General features: G+C 34.6%; 1 protein-coding gene across 1 annotated transcript in view; it reads left to right on the top strand.

The window, feature by feature from the left end:
- The first annotated feature begins 2,391 nt into the window (after positions 1-2,391).
- LOC143230255 (uncharacterized) overlaps positions 2,392-20,506 on the top strand; it is a 41,658-nt gene continuing 23,543 nt past the window's right edge. Inside the window, exon 1 of the mRNA XM_076463469.1 lies at positions 2,392-3,138. Within this exon, the coding sequence (XP_076319584.1) occupies positions 2,938-3,138 (201 nt within the window). The 5' untranslated portion in view covers positions 2,392-2,937. The remainder of the gene's footprint in view (positions 3,139-20,506) is intronic.

The raw sequence follows: 20,506 nt of genomic DNA, 5'->3' as shown, positions 1-20,506 counted from the left end.
TTTAATAATATGGTCTACTTTACATCAGTGTGTTAACTTTTAATAATATAGTCTGGTTTTATCATGGTGTTATTTTTAATAATATGGTCTGTTTTATATCATGGTTTTAGTTTTAATAATATGGTCTTTTTTATATAGAAACACTGTTAGTTTTAATAATATGGTCTACTTTACATCAGTGTGTTAACTTTTAATAATATAGTCTGGTTTTATCATGGTGTTATTTTTAATAATATGGTCTGTTTTATATCATGGTTTTAGTTTTAATAATATGGTCTTTTAACATCACTGTGTTAGTTTTTAATAGTGTGGTCTGTTTAAAATCACTGTGTTAGTTTTTAATAGTGTGGTTTGTTTTATATCACTGTGTTAGTTTTTAATAGTGTGGTCTGTTTTATATCACTGTGTTAGTTTTAATAGTGTGGTCTGTTTAAAATCACTGTGTTAGTTTTAATAGTGTGGTGTGTTTTATATCACTGTGTTAGTTTTAATAGTGTGATCTGTTTTATATCACTGTGTTAGTTTTAATAGTGTGGTCTGTTTTATATCACTGTGTTAGTTTTTAATAGTGTGGTCTGTTTTATATCACTGTGTTAGTTTTTAATAGTGTGGTCTGTTTTATATCACTGTGTTAGTTTTTAATAGTGTGGTCTGTTTTATATCACTGTGTTAGTTTTTAATAGTGTGGTCTGTTTTATATCACTGTGTTTGTTTTTAATATTTTTTTGTTTTACATCAAAACACTGTTAGCTTTAAAAATATATGTTTTACATCAAAACACTGTTAGCTTTAAAAATATATGTTTTACATCATGGTGTTAGCTTTTAATAACAATGTCTGTTTTACATCACGTTGTTATTTTTTAATAATATGGTCTATTTTACATCACCCTGTTAGTTGTTAATAATATGGTTTGTTTTACATCACTCTGTTAGTTGTTAATAATATGGTCTATTTTACATCACTCTATTAGTTGTTAATAATATGGTTTGTTTTACATCACTCTGTTAGTTGTTAATTATATGGTTTGTTTTATATCACTCTGTTAGTTGTTAATAATATGGTTTGTTTTACATCACTCTGTTAGTTGTTAATAATAATGTCTGTTTTACATCACTCTGTTAGTTGTTAATAATATGGTCTATTTTACATCACTCTGTTAGTTGTTAATAATATGGTTTGTTTTACATCACTCTGTTAGTTGTTAATAATATGGTTTGTTTTACATCACTCTGTTAGTTGTTAATAATATGGTTTGTTTCACATCACTCTATTAGTTGTTAATAATATTGTTTGTTTTACATCACTCTGTTAGTTGTTAATAATATGGTTTGTTTCACATCACTCTGTTAGTTGTTAATAATATGGTTTGTTTCACATCACTCTGTTAGTTGTTAATAATATGGTTTGTTTTACATCACTCTGTTAGTTGTTAATAATATGGTTTGTTTCACATCACTCTGTTAGTTGTTAATAATATGGTTTGTTTCACATCACCTGTTAGTTGTTAATAATATGGTTTGTTTCACATCACTCTGTTAGTTGTTAATAATATGGTCTATTTTACATTACTCTGTTAGTTGTTAATAATATGGTTTGTTTCACATCACTCTGTTAGTTGTTAATAATATGGTTTGTTTCACATCACTCTGTTAGTTGTTAATAATATGGTCTATCTTACATCACTCTGTTAGTTGTTAATAATATGGTTTGTTTCACATCGAAACACTGTTAACTTTAATAATAGGGACTTTATACTTCACGGTGTTAGCTTTTAATAATATGGTCTGTTTTACATCATGGTGTTAGCTTTTAACAGTTTGGTCGGTTTTACATCACGGTGTTAGTTTTTAACAGTTTGGTCTGTTTTTTGTGTGTTTTTTTTTAGGAATGTGTTAGCTTTTAACAATTTGGCCTGTTTTACATAACGGTATTATTTTGTAATAATACGGTTTGTTTTATAACACGGTGTCAGTTTTGAACAGTTTGTATTTGCGCTGTACAGTGTTACGTATAAGTTCCAGCCTCAACTTTACAGAGGTACTTGTTTAATAAGCCCGTATAGAGCTGTTTGTTAGTTAACTCTATCAGGTGTACAAACTGTATCATATAGTTAACAACACTTCGTATTTATTTCTAATCCTGTTTACTAGCCGCTTGGAATCACTCAAAATTATTCGTGGAATTTCGTATGATGGAGTGTAACGCCATCAAGAGATCAGATTTCCACACATGGTCCCATCTCTCTCGTCGGCAGGCTCCCGGATGTAGGACAGACTAAGGCGCGATTTGAGCGCCACCCCTCGGTTGCTTAAGAAGCGCACGTAGTCGGAATGGGAGGGGACACTTGAGAAGGATCACTGTCTAGTCTCACGCAAATGTTTACTCGGAATCAGAAATGACAAGCCCACGCGCAGAATGCCACGAGGGGTTTTAGGCCAGAGTCCTTTCTACGTTTAGATTTCTCCGTTTTTCACCGGATACCCACTAGTGAGTGTACAACTTCTTCGTGCCGTCCAGCATCGGGATTGCGAGTGTAGCCCGAACAGTGACGCGAGACTGGGCTGAGAATTAGACTGAGCCTCGTCTTCGTGGGAAAGCCGCGTGGCCAGTCTAGAAGTGGCTATCGACCGCTGTGTTGTGCTCGTGGTACAGTCGTTACGTAGACAACAGATAAGAAAGTGCGGAATACGACACGTTCCTGTCACAGCCTCGTGAGAAAAGGATTATATCTACGTACAACGTTTTTCTTTATCGCAACTTATCAAGTGAAACATTTTTGTAGAAATTGGTCCTAGTTGTTTCGCTAGGTGGCAGTAAGAAACTATCGTAGCCAAGTAATTGACCAATTAGTTATTATTGTTGGTAGCTCCATACATTCGCCAGTACATCAACCCCCAAATCGGCGGGTTTATCTTCGTGCGTCCGTCTCTGGGGATGGGGGATATTTTGCCCCCAAAACGACAAACCATTGTGGACCGCTTACGTCGCCGAATCGAGCTGTATTGTCGGAACCAGAGCACGTGCTTGCCTCGTTCACAGCAGAGGATCAATGGGCTGTCTACACAGCAGACTCATCAGTTGAAGCGTGGTCACCTGGAGAATCAGGTGAAAACCAGCTCCCCGTGTCAGAAGTCGGTAAGTCTAGACAGATTAAATAGATAGAGAGAGAAAAGTCCAGTCACCAAACCATCATTTTACTTGTTGTATTAGAACCGTGACCAGTTAGATAACCACACGTGAGATAAGAGCGAATATAAAACATAAAGAATGCTAAGGTTTCGATACCGTGAAAGATTTTGAAGTAATCAGAGACATACAGGTGACATTATTAGCACTACATTGTAGTCACTGGAGACATACGAGAGACATTTTTAACATTATGGTAAATGGAACATAGAGGTGACATTATTAACACTACATTATGGTAAATGGAACATAGAGGTGACATTATTAACACTACATTATGGTAAATGGAACATAGAGGTGACATTATTAACACTACATTATGGTAAATGGAACATAGAGGTGACATTATTAGCACTACATTATGGTAAATGGAACACAGAGGTGACATTATTAACACTACATTATGGTAAATGGAACATAGAGGTGACATTATTAACACTACATTATGGTAAATGGAACATAGAGGTGACATTATTAGCACTACATTATGGTAAATGGAACATAGAGGTGACATTATTAACACTACATTATGGTAAATGGAACATAGAGGTGACATTATTAGCACTACATTATGGTAAATGGAACATAGAGGTGACATTATTAACACTACATTATGGTAAATGGAACATAGAGGTGACATTATTAACACTACATTATGGTAAATGGAACATAGAGGTGACATTATTAACACTACATTATGGTAAATGGAACATAGAGGTGACATTATTAGCACTACATTATGGTAAATGGAACATAGAGGTGACATTATTAACACTACATTATGGTAAATGGAACATAGAGGTGACATTATTAACACTACATTATGGTAAATGGAACATAGAGGTGACATTATTAACACTACATTATGGTAAATGGAACATAGAGGTGACATTATTAACACTACATTATGGTAAATGGAACATAGAGGTGACATTATTAGCACTACATTATGGTAAATGGAACATAGAGGTGACATTATTAACACTACATTATGGTAAATGGAACATAGAGGTGACATTATTAACACTACATTATGGTAAATGGAACATAGAGGTGACATTATTAACACTACATTATGGTGAATGAAACATAGAGGTGACATCAAAATATATATGTAAAAATGGCTGATTTAGGTTGAGAAAATTTTTATGTAGAGGAGCGAACAATGTTTCGACCTTTTTCGGTGATCGTCAGGTCATTTTCTCAACCCAAACCAGTCATTTTTACATATATATGTATTTTCTATACAAGTGGGTTTTCTCGTCATCACTGATTATAGAGGTGACGTTATTAACACTATATTGTTGTCACTGGAGACATATAGGTGACATTATTAACACTATATTGTTGTCACTGGAGACATATAGGTGACATTATTAACACTATATTGTTGTCACTGGAGACATATAGGTGACATTATTAACACTACATTATGGTAAATGGAACATAGAGGTGACATTATTAACACTACATTATGGTAAATGGAACATACAGGTGACATTATTAGCACTACATTATGGTAAATGGAACATAGAGGTGACATTATTAGCACTACATTATGGTAAATGGAACATAGAGGTGACATTATTAGCACTACATTATGGTAAATGGAACATAGAGGTGACATTATTAGCACTACATTATGGTAAATGGAACATAGAGGTGACATTATTAGCACTACATTATGGTAAATGGAACATAGAGGTGACATTATTAGCACTACATTATGGTAAATGGAACATAGAGGTGACATTATTAGCACTACATTATGGTAAATGGAACATAGAGGCGACATTATTAACACTACATTATGGTAAATGGAACATAGAGGTGACATTATTAGCACTACATTATGGTAAATGGAACATAGAGGTGACATTATTAACACTACATTATGGTAAATGGAACATAGAGGTGACATTATTAGCACTACATTATGGTAAATGGAACATAGAGGTGACATTATTAACACTACATTATGGTAAATGGAACATAGAGGTGACATTATTAACACTACATTATGGTAAATGGAACATAGAGGTGACATTATTAGCACTACATTATGGTAAATGGAACATAGAGGTGACATTATTAACACTACATTATGGTGAATGAAACATAGAGGTGACATCAAAATATATATGTAAAAATGGCTGATTTAGGTTGAGAAAATTTTATGTAGAGGAGCGAACAATGTTTCGACCTTTTCGGTGATCGTCAGGTCATTTTCTCAACCCAAACTAGTCATTTTACATATATATGTATTTTCTATACAAGTGGGTTTTCGTCATCACTGATTATAGAGGTGACGTTATTAACACTATATTGTTGTCACTGGAGACATATAGGTGACATTATTAACACTATATTGTTGTCACTGGAGACATATAGGTGACATTATTAACACTATATTGTTGTCACTGGAAACATATAGGTGACATTATTAACACTATATTGTTGTCACTGGAGACATATAGATGACATTATTAACACTATATTGTTGTCACTGGAGACATATAGGTGACATTATTAACACTATATTGTTGTCACTGGAGACATATAGGTGACATTATTAACACTATATTGTTGTCACTGGAGACATATAGGTGACATTATTAACACTATATTGTTGTCACTGGAGACATATAGGTGACATTATTAACACTATATTGTTGTCACTGGAGACGTATAGGTGACATTATTAACACTATATTGTTGTCACTGGAGACATATAGGTGACATTATTAACACTATATTGTTGTCACTGGAGACGTATAGGTGACATTATTAACACTATATTGTTGTCACTGGAGACATAGAGGTGTCATTACTAATACCACTTTATGACAACTGGAGACATAAAGGTGACATTATTAACACAACTTTATGATGATGGTTGAGACTTGTCTAAAGAGAACACTACAACATCGACTGGTGGCATAAGACATATTTGAAACGCAAACATTTGCAGGTCTTCCACTTATAGTTTCTAGTATTTGCCATAGGTTGTGTTTTGTGCCGTACAGTGAATGACTTAGGTCATTGAAGTTATTCAGAATTGCTCACAAAGATAAGGGTCATTAGTAAATTAATTTGTTTTATTGTAGTTTGTTGTCAAACCTGTGGATGAAAGCACGTTTAGTTCCTGTTTTGCTGTCAGCATACATGGTACTCTCTTATCTCTTTTGTCCATCCACCATTTTATTTCTCACAATATACATTTGTATGTCTAGGTCATTCATTATAACTTTTTATACTTTTTATACAGACACATCTATTTGGTTGTACTCTCTTGTAACCTATACGGTTGTATAATATTCTTGTAAAACATACAGATACTGTTATTTGTCCATTTTGTAAGACATACAGAAACGTCTGGTTGTACCAGCTTGTGACACGTACATCTGGTTGTTATGTTCCTAACGTATAAAGAAAGATATAACTAGCTTCATAATTAACATACCACTCGACAGATATGTTTTGTTTACATGTCAAACTTATCTAGTCTGTTGATTTCTTTCTTTCCATTGTGGGCTTTTTTTTATCTTGTAACATCTTTCTAAAGTTATTAATCATGGATGTTCTAACTTGTCACGAACCGGTGTTTGTATTGTCCCACGGCGGGCACTGAATAGTTTTACGTACATAGGATATTTTTAACTTGCCATGAACCTCTCTTTGTATCGTGATGTCATTTAAAGGTGAGGTTTTCGTGTATCATTAAAGATGGTGTTATGTTTATGACAGTGCATAAGATGCAAGAATATATAAAGTTACGTGATCATAAAGTTGGAACTTGAATAAAGCTCTTTTTCTGCCTAATAAAAATCATTATTTTATTTATCTGTTTACCGGCTACTAAGTTAGAGAGTTGTGAACTTAACAAAGGAAATCTCAATTTTTGAAGATAATTTATCAGAATTTTACAGAACAAAGATTTAAAAATCGTCTTACTTTACAAAACTGTGTCTGCGGTAATCATATGGCTACAGTGCAGTCCTTTGTCAACTAAGTAGCATGTTAGTGAGCCAGACTCAATGAACAGATTTATCCTGTCATCTCCAAACGTGTGTATGTAAACGTTTTTCAAATTCCAGTCAAAACATGGTTAGTTGGCATAGTAGGAAGGAAATACAGGTAACGTGGCTCGGATTGTAGGAGTCACTTCTAGCTTTAAATGTTGGTTTCCATGGTAGTAAGGAAGGTAACGTGACTCACAGTGTAGGAGTCACTTCTAGGTTTAAATGTTGGTTTCCATGGTAGTAAGGAAGATAACGTGACTCACAGTGTAGGAGTCACTTCTAGGTTTAAATGTTGGTTTTCATGGTAGTAAGGAAGGTAACGTGACTCACAGTGTAGGAGTCACTCTAGGTTTAAATGTTGGTTTTCATGGTAGTAGGAAGGTAACGTGACTCACAGTGTAGGAGTCACTTCTAGGTTTAAATGTTGGTTTTCATGGTAGTAAGGAAGGTAACGTGACTCACAGTGTAGAAGTCACTTCTAGGTTTAAATGTTGGTTTTCATGGTAGTAAGGAAGGTAACGTGACTCACAGTGTAGGAGTCACTCTAGGTTTAAATGGTGGTTTTCATGGTAGTAAGGAAGGTAACATGACCTCACAGTGTAGGAGTCACTCTAGGTTTAAATGTTGGTTTTCATGGTAGTAGGAAGGTAACGTGACTCACAATGTAGAAGTCACTCTAGGTTTAAATGTTGGTTTTCATGGTAGTAAGGAAGGTAACGTGACTCACAGTGTAGGAGTCACTCTAGGTTTAAATGTTGGTTTCATGGTAGTAAGGAAGGTAACGTGACTCACAGTGTAGAAGTCACTCTAGGTTTAAATGTTGGTTTCATGGTAGTAAGGAAGGTAACGTGACTCACAGTGTAGGAGTCACTCCAGGTTTAAAGGTTGGCTGCCATGGTAGAAAGTAAATATAGGTAAAGCAGTAAACAGTAACTTTTCAGGGTGACGCTGATCATTAAAGTATAGTGGTAACTGTTACCACATGGTAGATTATAGCACCTTGTCATAGAAATATTGTACAATTGGGCATTTGTGCAAAAAGGCTCCAGGGCAATATATCAGGTTTTATTGTGTTGAGACTAAGTTATTATGATAACATTGTACCAATGGACAGGCCTATAGTAAATCATTACAATCTGATTGTACTTACTAGACAGGTTTGTACTAAGTTCTCATGACAACATGATACCAATAGGCAGGTATGTAATCAGTTGTCATAGTAACATGGTACCACATGGCAACTCTATAGTAAGCTGGCATGACAGTATGGTACCACTAGACAGGTCTGTAATAAGTTGTCATGACAACGTTGCAGTACTTGGAAAGCGTATGATCATAGTAAAATGATACTACCAGTCAGGTTTACAGCACATTATACAGAGAAATATCCATACTAACTAAGATTTTATTAATGTATATCTTGAAATGTAAACTACACACAACATAGAAATTCTTCACTTATAGGTAATATATCATAAACTCCAGTAACATTTACCACAGACGTTTTCCACTTCAATTCTTCCTGAGAACAAAGACTCTACTGACGGCTGGCTATTAAAGGTTCCCACAGCTGTAGTTACCTTAATAGGACATAGGTCCTACATAGCATTCTTTTCGAGCGTTCAGAGACCCTTGGTCTTAAATTATACTCATTTCAATGACAATTTTCAGTGTGGATTCTCATCCAGAGTTCGTCGCCTCTTCACTGCCCTAAAATTATGGGGCGATGCTCTCATGTAATTTAATAAAATTATTAAGTCCACATTCGCTTCTATATTTGCGATGTACGTATATTGTACGTTTAAACGTTAAAATCACACCACATTTAACGGATATTCGACATTCTAAACAAAAAACAACCTCTTCTGATGATCCGGAAAACACAACTATGTTGGTGGGAACCTTGGTGAACCTAGAAAATGTGAGTGTAGGTACAGACGGAATATGAAACTGTGAACCTAGAAAATACAGGTTTAGATTTAGACTGAACATGGAATTGGGAACCTAAAAATACGAGTTTGGATACCTACTACAGATGAACCCGTGGATTCAAAAAATGTGAGTTTAGATATTGGTAGAAAAAATAACCGTAGATCTGGAAACTTTTTGATAGTTATAGGGAAAATTGAGTTGTAACTACAAACCACTGAGCGAAACCTTCATTTGAAACGTATCTCTCTTCCTCTATCACGTATGAGATAAATCCTCCCATAATAGACGTGAAAACTCCTGGTATCAAATATAAGGGAATTTACAGGACACTGTCGCTCACCAAGTGATATTAGCTTCCTTATCTCTCCTATTTAGCGTTGACCAGAAAATATACCTTTCTGAAGGAATCACGAACATTAATCTTAGAACACAATAGGGACATTTTCTCACACCAGGAAGGTTAGTTCAAGTATTTCACACTACGTGGCTAAAGTAGTTCTCCGGTGACGACGAAAACAGTGAAACACATTTCAATTTCTATCAGTCACTGTTGCCTGTTTCTGTTGCGAAGCTTTAAACGCACGCGATCTCCATGTTTTTATTTATCTTTACAACTCAAGGATAAACAGAACATCTTTTATTTTCTGAAATTCGAGTTTTGATGGAGAAATGATAAGTAATCTGTTAGTTCGCTTAATAATAATTTATTACGATGGATGTCACGCGCTATATAAACACCTAAAGGGTTTAGAGACCAGTGAAGGACTCTACAACAAAAACCAAAAAGTGCTGACATTCCGTCACTACATTAGAATTACTCTGTTTATTCGGTTGCTCTTCCAAACAGCGCCAATAAGCTAGGAATTCCGCGAAACTAGTCTGTTGCAGCGGAAATAGCGAATCAGAGAACATTTTGGACCTCTACGTCATCTTTTCTCCGCAGAAATTCACGTTTTGATGAGGAAAGTAAATAATTAAAAGCTCTTATTTGTCATGAATCGAGTCTGTAATAAATATTTCCATTTTGTCGCATACAAAATAATGCACTATACGTATATATATATATATATGGTGAGTGTATATGTACAGTTGTACTTCCTGTACACACTGAAGTATTCATATCACTCCCAATATACACTGAGATACCGATATCACTCCCAGTACACACTGAAATACTAATAACATTTCCAGTACACACTGAAGTACTAATATCACTTTCAGTACGCACTGAAATACACTTCCAGTACACACTGAAATACTAATAACACTTCCAGTACACACTGAAGTACCAATATCACTCTCAGTACACACTGAAATACACTTCCAGTACACACTGAAATACTAATAACATTTCCAGTACACACTGAAGTACTAATATCACTCTCAGTACACACTGAAATACACTTCCAGTACACACTGAAGTACTAATATCACTCTCAGTACACACTGAAATACACTTCCAGTACACACTGAAATACTAATAACACTCCCAGTACACACTGAAGTACTAATATCACTCCCAGTACACACTGAAGTACCAATATCACTCTCAGTACACACTGAAGTACTAATATCACTCCCAGTACACACTGAAGTACCAATATCACTCTCAGTACACACTGAAATACACTTCCAGTACACACTGAAATACCAATACTATTTCAAGTATATAGTTATATCGCTCCCAGTATACACTGAAATATTAATATGAATTCTAGGACGTACTAAACTACTAATGTCATTGTCGGTGTATGTTGAGATTTTAATATCACTCCCATTTTATACTGAAGTATTAAAATTATTCTTTTAGTACGTATACTGTGTATTTTACGAGGGCTTTTCATGTAGTGCAGAGACGCATATCAATAACACACATTTTAGTTCATTTTGATAAAATTTAATATTAGACTACCTTTACACCCCCGGTAAATATAAAATAATAACCATATTACGTATATTAGCCCTGAAGAAGTCACAAAGCGAAACGTTTGTTTAAATAAAAACTTGTTATTGTATGTTCATCTGGAGTGTTAAGTTTTTACTTAACTTTTATCAAAATCTGTAAACCCCTTCAGTGTGCACTACATATTGTTAAACACGACTTATTATTTCAGTTCAGTATATGCAATACTTTAGTGGTATAGATAGTGTTAAATGTATTGATACCCAGCACTACAGTACAGACGTCATCAGTGTATCGAGATGTTTTTTATACAAATAACCGTTAATTAAAAGTATAACACACCTGATGTAAAGAATAATCACGAGCTATATCACTCTGTATACACGTTTCTTTCTTAGTAATGTTAAAAAAACTTACAGTTTTTAGGTCAACTGTGTTATGTTGTTTATGTCAAATGCTCGATATTCATGTTGATTTGTTAGAAAGGTTTATTTACTTTTTTTTTATCTTTTTCATAACTTCGGTAATCAACAGCAAAGTAATTCAATCCAGAGATTTTTCTATGACATTGAGATGTGGCCAAAAGCAAGATGAAATTTAACAGGTAGTCTTTCAACTAAGCCTTACGGGACGTGTATTTATTAAGCCTAATAGCTGTACGATTACTATCGTTATAGAGGGAGTGTTTAAGAAGTATTGAGTGATGAATAAATATTAATTATTTTTTGTATTTAAATACATATATATATATTACTTCGGTTTAAAACATAAGGAAAAGTAAATATTTAGTACTGACAAATATCTCTATCCTTTGTATAGTCGAAAAAAGTTGAAAATTCGTGTTGGAATGTCAACACTGTTTTGTACTTACTGGCCTACAATACAGTGAAAACGGTCTAATATGCTATTTAAGCTTCTTTTGTTCACATTTCATTTTTACTACTATTGTGGTGATTAGAGAATTACTTCGAGATTGATGAAATAAATAAAGTGTTTTGAAGGTACAGAAAAGTTCGTTTATAGTTCTATAAATTATGTCAATCATTTAACAATGGTTCCCCGTCATTTTTGACAACCATTCATACTAGTAAGTATATATATTGTTGAGTTTCAGTAAATTGATTTCCATCTTTAGTTTTAGTGTATAATATGTGTTCAGTTAGAAAAACACAACGAGTCTAGCCGGATGAGTTAAACTTCATTTTGTTTTTACTTTTGGTAACTCATGTTCTGTTCTATTGTTCTTTTAAACTGTTCTGTGAATAACATTATATTCTTATTTCGTCTGTGTTGATACGTTAAGCACGTTTAATATTATAATCCAAGCTTATACTTTCCAAACTAATTTGTATCCTGCAACGTTATTGGTTGATAAAAATCACATGATCAAAAAGAACTTATTTAAAAGAGTTTATCTGCAACGTTATTCGTAGATAGGATATCAGATGATCAAAGTGAACTAATCTAGAAGTGTTCAGTCACAGTGTGTCTGGTTGATTGATTGTCAATTTGTTTTAGACAAATAAAGAAAAATTGTAGTAGTTAAATGTTTTGTTGCTGATTTCAAAAAGCTAAAGGTTTGAGCTCGTAATATATCATTACGCATCACAGTTTCAGCTATGTGTGTGTTATGAGAATAACAATCAAACCCTCCATTTAACGACTATCATTACAATGGTTGCTTTCTTTTTTCTCTCATCAGTTTATGCCTGAATTTTAGAGTCATTGACTTTACTGCTTAGTCTATGGCACGCACATGTATTGAAGATATCAAACAGTATATAGATTCTTACACTATACAGGAATATATATGGCTTCACATGATTAAAACGAAACCTACAGCACAAGCCGGTTCTCTAGCTCACAACGTCCCACATCTTTATCACTTTTTGTCTGTCTTAAGACAGATGTGGGACAAATGATCTTCACAAGAATAAAAAGAATAACAAAAAGATATTTAAAGCGACAAGAAATAATAGAATATAAGACTTAGAGAATTACTTTACTAAACGTAATCAGTGACTTAACTATAATTCCCATCCCATTGAAGATCCGTGTTACTGTATGGATCTTCAATAGTTCTAAATAGATCCACACAGAATGAGGACTTACATTGAAAGATGATATAACTACCACTATATTAATCTACTTAAATAGATCCACACACTAGCAGGTCTTATATAAAAAGGTGATGTAACTACCACTGCTTTAATCTATCATAATATATTTACACAGTAGCAGGTCTTATATATGAAGGTGGTGTAATTACCACTACAGTAATCTACCTAAACAGAACCACACAGTAACAGGTCTTATATCGGAAGATTACATAACTATCTTAATATATAACGTACCTACATAGATTTACACAGTAGCAGGTCTGATATAGGAACGTGGTGTAATTACCACTACAGTAATCTACCTAAATAGATCGACACAGTAACAGGAATTGTATAGGAAGGTTACATAACTACCCTAACATATACCGCACCTACACAGTAACAGATCTTATATAGAAAGGTGGGATAACTACCAATGCATTAATTTACTTAAATAGATCCACACAGTAGCAGGACTACTACATTAACCTATCTCAGTAGATCCATACAGTAGCAGGACTACTACATTAACCTATCTCAGTAGATCCACACAGTAGCAGGACTACTACATTAACCTATCTCAGTAGATCCACAGAGTAGCAGGACTACTACATTAATCTATCTCAGTAGATCCACACAGTAGCAGGACTACTACATTAACCTATCTCAGTAGATCCATGGTAGCAGGACTACTACATTAACCTATCTCAGTAGATCCACACAGTAGCAGGACTACTACATTAACCTATCTCAGTAGATCCACAGAGTAGCAGGACTACTACATTAATCTATCTCAGTAGATCCACACAGTAGCAGGACTACTACATTAACCTATCTCAGTAGATCCACAGAGTAGCAGGACTACTACATTAATCTATCTCAGTAGATCCACACAGTAGCAGGACTACTACATTAACCTATCTCAGTAGATCCACAGAGTAGCAGGACTACTACATTAACCTATCTCAGTAGATCCATACAGTAGCAGGACTACTACATTAACCTATCTCAGTAGATCCATACAGTAGCAGGACTACTACATTAACCTATCTCAGTAGATCCACACAGTAGCAGGACTACTACATTAACCTATCTCAGTAGATCCACAGAGTAGCAGGACTACTACATTAATCTATCTCAGTAGATCCACACAGTAGCAGGACTACTACATTAATCTATCTCAGTAGATCCACACAGTAGCAGGACTACTACATTAACCTATCTCAGTAGATCCACAGAGTAGCAGGACTACTACATTAATCTATCTCAGTAGATCCACACAGTAGCAGGACTACTACATTAACCTATCTCAGTAGATCCACAGAGTAGCAGGACTACTACATTAACCTATCTCAGTAGATCCATGCAGTAGCAGGACTACTACATTAACCTATCTCAGTAGATCCATACAGTAGCAGGACTACTACATTAACCTATCTCAGTAGATCCACAGAGTAGCAGGACTACTACATTAATCTATCTCAGTAGATCCACACAGTAGCAGGACTACTACATTAACCTATCTCAGTAGATCCACAGAGTAGCAGGACTACTACATTAACCTATCTCAGTAGATCCATACAGTAGCAGGACTACTACATTAACCTATCTCAGTAGATCCATACAGTAGCAGGACTACTACATTAACCTATCTCAGTAGATCCATACAGTAGCAGGACTACTACATTAACCTATCTCAGTAGATCCATACAGTAGCAGGTCTTGTATAGGAAGGTGGTGTAACTACCACTACACTAACCTACGAAAATAGATCCATAGAGTAAGAGGGCTTATATAGGAAGGTGATATAACTAACACTACAGTAATCTACCTAAGTAGATTCACACAGTAGCAGGTCTTATATAGAGGGTGGAATAGCTTCCAATACATTAATCTACCTTAATAGATACACACAGTAGCAGGACTACTACATTAACCTATCTCAGTAGATCCATACAGTAGCAGGACTACTACATTAACCTATCTCAGTAGATCCACACAGTAGCAGGACTACTACATTAACCTATCTCAGTAGATCCACACAGTAGCAGGACTACTACATTAACCTATCTCAGTAGATCCACACAGTAGCAGGACTACTACATTAACCTATCTCAGTAGATCCACACAGTAGCAGGCCGTAAACACGAAGGTGACATAAGTACCACTACATTAATCTAGCCAAATAGATCCATCCACAAAGTACTTTGTGTTAATATTAATTTAGGATGAGTATATATACTTTATATGTTATACATAAGATGTCATATTATATCGGAGTACATGTATTTATATTCTATACGTTTTCAGAATTTAGAAACATATATGTAATTTACAAGTTCTCAGGCTCTATACAGGTATATACAGACATAGTTGACAAGTTTTCAGACTCTGTACTGTACTACTATACTATATTAGTTATTATAGTATAATTACTGTATACTGTAGTGTAACTGTATTAACAAATCTACTGACTATAGGTTGTCTGGTTATTGTACTGTATACCGTGTACCACTTACTGAACAATATAGTGCAAATGTATTAACAAACTTACGAGCTATAGGTTGTAGGTTGCCTTGTTATTGTAGTGTCGACTTGTACGAGCTACTGAACAATATATTGGTAACTGTATTAACAAACCAACTAACTATAGGTTTCTTAGTTATTGCACTGTATACTGTGTATACGTCTCTGAACAATATAGTGTAACTGTATTAATAAACCTACTGACTACAGTTTGTAGGTTGTCTGGTTATTGTACTATAGACTGTGTACAACTTACTGAACAATGTAGTATACTTGTATTAACAAACCTACTGACTATATGTTGTAGGTTGTCTTGTTATTGTTCTATGGACTGTGTACAACTTACTGAACAATATATTGTTACAATATATGTAAAAACGGCTGGTATGGATTGAGAAAATTCCATGTTGAGGAGCGAACAACGTTTCGACCTTCTTCGGTCATCGTCAGGTTCACAAAGAAAGAAAGAGGTAACTGACCGATAGATGACCACATGTTTGATGGGGATTGTGTAATTGAGTGTAGGAATATAGAGGGCGTGCTTAGATGTTTGATTATAATTATTAATATAGATATAAAGGTGTTCCTTTGTATTGGTTTATTTTGGGCTTGAGTTGTTGTATAAGTAAGGTTTCTTTGATTTTGCATTTGTTTATGTTTGTTTATTTATTTAGTAGTGTTTTATATGGTTATGTTGTGTTTATTTGAGTTGCAGTGTCCGAAAACGTGTGAAGGTGACTTTTTGTGTTCTTTGAATCTGGTTTCCATTTTTCTACTTGTTTCTCCAATATAGAAGTCGTGGCAGTTATCACATTGTATTTTATAAATAATGTTGGTGTGGTGGTTGTCAGTGTAGTTTTTACATAGTATAGACCTCAGTTTTGTGTCTGGTTTTTGACTAAATTTTGTAAATGTATTTACAGACCTACTGACTCGATGTTGTAGATTGTTTATCGTCTTGTAGCCTATAAAATGTTCATTAGACAGATCGAATTGAATACCGAAAATTTGAAATGAAACTCTAGATTTTTTGGATTTTTTGACATATTTGTTTCAGATAATAATATTTTTCATTATCTCTTTAAACAGCGCAATTATGTCGTTTATTTGCTGATCACCACGTTTTTATTAAGTCAACAAGTCCGATCAGACTGTTCCTTGTAGTTTATTCAACAACTCAGACACCTTGAAAACTAACTGCCATATAAACACTCCTAGTATTACTTTTAGCATGCCTGAGGAGAGGGGCCCAAAGAAACATCTCTGAGCCCGTTGGCTTTTTTCCTGAACATTACACGTGTAAAAGACTTGGCATGCGCAGAAAACCTCCATTGTCGAGTCACCAAGGTGGACCTTCGTTTTCGACAATTGTCGATCTTTCCAGAGGTCCATCTCTACTGTGGGACAAGTTTTATTGGAAGATACAGTCAGAAGAATTAGGACGGTTCCAATAATTCTCACTAGGGGATGATCATGACGTCAGAAATAACTGGCACATTATCGGTGCCCCAAACAATCATAAAGTACTGTTCGTGACGTATCTATGTACGATAAACTCGCTCGCAAGTAATAAACAAAAGCTCCACCTGTCTGTAAAGTATAATATCATATTAAACTTACAGTCAATATCTGAAAAACCAGTTCGAATTGAAGGAACTTTTCTCTTGCTCTTCTACTTATTGGCTCATTATTTTCTCATACCTGTTTTTACTGTTCTGTGTTCTGATATATCACTGTTTGTGTCTAGTATATGTTAACTGCTATTTACCGTTCTGTGTTCTGATATATCACTGTTTGTGTCTAGTGTATGTTAACCACTATTTACCGTTCTGTGTTCTGATATATCACTGTTTGTGTCTAGTTTATGTTAACTGCTATTTACCGTTCTGTGTTCTGATATATCACTGTTTGTGTCTAGTGTATGTTAACCACTATTTACTGTTCTGTGTTCTGATATATCACTGTTTGTGTCTAGTGTATGTTAACTGCTATTTACCGTTCTGTGTTCTGATATATCACTGTTTGTGTCTAGTGTATGTTAACCACTATTTACCGTTCTGTGTTCTGATATATCACTGTTTGTGTCTAGTATATGTTAACTGCTATTTACCGTTCTGTGTTCTGATATATCACTGTTTGTGTCTAGTTTATGTTAACTGCTATTTACCGTTCTGTGTTCTGATATATCACTGTTTGTGTCTAGTGTATGTTAACCACTATTTACCGTTCTGTGTTCTGATATATCACTGTTTCTGTCTAGTTTATGTTAACTGCTATTTACCGTTCTGTGTTCTGATATATCACTGTTTGTGTCTAGTGTATGTTAACCACTATTTACTGTTCTGTGTTCTGATATATCACTGTTTGTGTCTAGTGTATGTTAACTGCTATTTACCGTTCTGTGTTCTGATATATCACTGTTTGTGTCTAGTGTATGTTAACCACTATTTACCGTTCTGTGTTCTGATATATCACTGTTTGTGTCTAGTATATGTTAACTGCTATTTACCGTTCTGTGTTCTGATATATCACTGTTTGTGTCTAGTTTATGTTAACTGCTATTTACCGTTCTGTGTTCTGATATATCACTGTTTGTGTCTAGTGTATGTTAACCACTATTTACCGTTCTGTGTTCTGATATATCACTGTTTGTGTCTAGTATATGTTAACTGCTATTTACCGTTCTGTGTTCTGATATATCACTGTTTGTGTCTAGTTTATGTTAACTGCTATTTACCGTTCTGTGTTTTGACATATCGCTGTTTGTGTCTAGTGTATGTTAACTGCTATTTACCGTTCTGTCTTTTGATATATCACTGTTTGTGTCTAGTGTATGTTAACTGCTATTTACCGTTCTGTGTTTTGACATATCACTGTTTGTGTCTAGTGTATGTTAACCACTATTTACCGTTCTGTGTTCTGATATATCACTGTTTGTGTCTAGTATATGTTAACTGCTATTTACCGTTCTGTGTTCTGATATATCACTGTTTGTGTCTAGTTTATGTTAACTGCTATTTACCGTTCTGTGTTTTGACATATCACTGTTTGTGTCTAGTGTATGTTAACTGCTATTTACCGTTCTGTGTTTTGATATATCACTGTTTGTGTCTAGTGTATGTTAACTGCTATTTACCGTTCTGTGTTCTGATATATCACTGTTTGTGTCTAGTTTATGTTAACTGCTATTTACCGTTCTGTGTTTTGATATATCACTGTTTGTGTCTAGTGTATGTTAACCACTATTTACCGTTCTGTGTTCTGATATATCACTGTTTGTGTCTAGTATATGTTAACTGCTATTTACCGTTCTGTGTTCTGATATATCACTGTTTGTGTCTAGTTTATGTTAACTGCTATTTTGCGTTCTGTGTTCTGATATATCACTGTTTGTGTCTAGTATATGTTAACTGCTATTTACCGTTCTGTGTTCTGATATATCACTGTTTGTGTCTAGTGTATGTTAACTGCTATTTACCGTTCTGTGTTTTGACATATCATTGTTTGTGTCTAGTGTATGTTAACTGCTATTTACCGTTCTGTGTTCTGATATATCACTGTTTGTGTCTAGTATATGTTAACTCGTATTTACCGTTCTGTGTTCTGACATATCACTGTTTGTGTCTAGTGTATGTTAACCACTATTTACCGTTCTGTGTTCTGATATATCACTGTTTGTGTCTAGTATATGTTAACTGCTATTTATCGTACTGTGTTCTGATATATCACTGTTTGTGTCTAGTTTATGTTAACTGCTATTTACCGTTCTGTGTTCTGATATATCACTGTTTGTGTCTAGTGTATGTTAACTGCTATTTACCGTTCTGTGTTTTGACATATCACTGTTTGTGTCTAGTGTATGTTAACTGCTATTTACCGTTCTGTGTTTTGACATATCACTGTTTGTGTCTAGTGTATGTTAACCACTATTTACCGTTCTGTGTTCTGATATATCACTGTTTGTGTCTAGTTTATGTTAACTGCTATTTACCGTTCTGTGTTCTGATATATCACTGTTTGTGTCTAGTGTATGTTAACTGCTATTTACCGTTCTGTGTTTTGACATATCACTGTTTGTGTCTAGTGTATGTTAACTGCTATTTACCGTTCTGTGTTCTGATATATCACTGTTTGTGTCTAGTGTATGTTAACTGCTATTTACCGTTCTGTGTTCTGATATATCACTGTTTGTGTCTAGTTTATGTTAACTGCTATTTACCGTTCTGTGTTCTGACATATCACTGTTTGTGTCTAGTGTATGTTAACCCCTATTTACCGTTCTGTGTTCTGATATATCACTGTTTGTGTCTAGTATATGTTAACTGCTATTTACCGTTCTGTGTTTTGATATATCACTGTTTGTGTCTAGTGTATGTTAACTGCTATTTACCGTTCTGTGTTTTGACATATCACTGTTTGTGTCTAGTGTATGTTAACTGCTATTTACCGTTCTGTGTTCTGATATATCACTGTTTGTGTCTAGTTTATGTTAACTGCTATTTACCGTTCTGTGTTCTGATATATCACTGTTTGTGTCTAGTATATGTTAACTGCTATTTACCGTTCTGTGTTCTGATATATCACTGTTTGTGTCTAGTGTATGTTAACTGCTATTTACCGTTCTGTGTTTTGACATATCACTGTTTGTGTCTAGTGTATGTTAACTGCTATTTACCGTTCTGTGTTTTGACATATCACTGTTTGTGTCTAGTGTATGTTAACTGCTATTTACCGTTCTGTGTTTTGACATATCACTGTTTGTGTCTAGTGTATGTTAACTGCTATTTACCGTTCTGTGTTTTGATATATCACTGTTTGTGTCTAGTGTATGTCAA

This window comes from Tachypleus tridentatus, chromosome 10 (assembly GCF_004210375.1).
Source record: "Tachypleus tridentatus isolate NWPU-2018 chromosome 10, ASM421037v1, whole genome shotgun sequence".
In the NCBI taxonomy this organism is placed as follows: Eukaryota; Metazoa; Arthropoda; class Merostomata; order Xiphosura; family Limulidae; genus Tachypleus; species Tachypleus tridentatus.
Note: the sequence above shows the minus strand (reverse complement) of the source record. Positions and strands in the feature narration are given on the sequence as shown.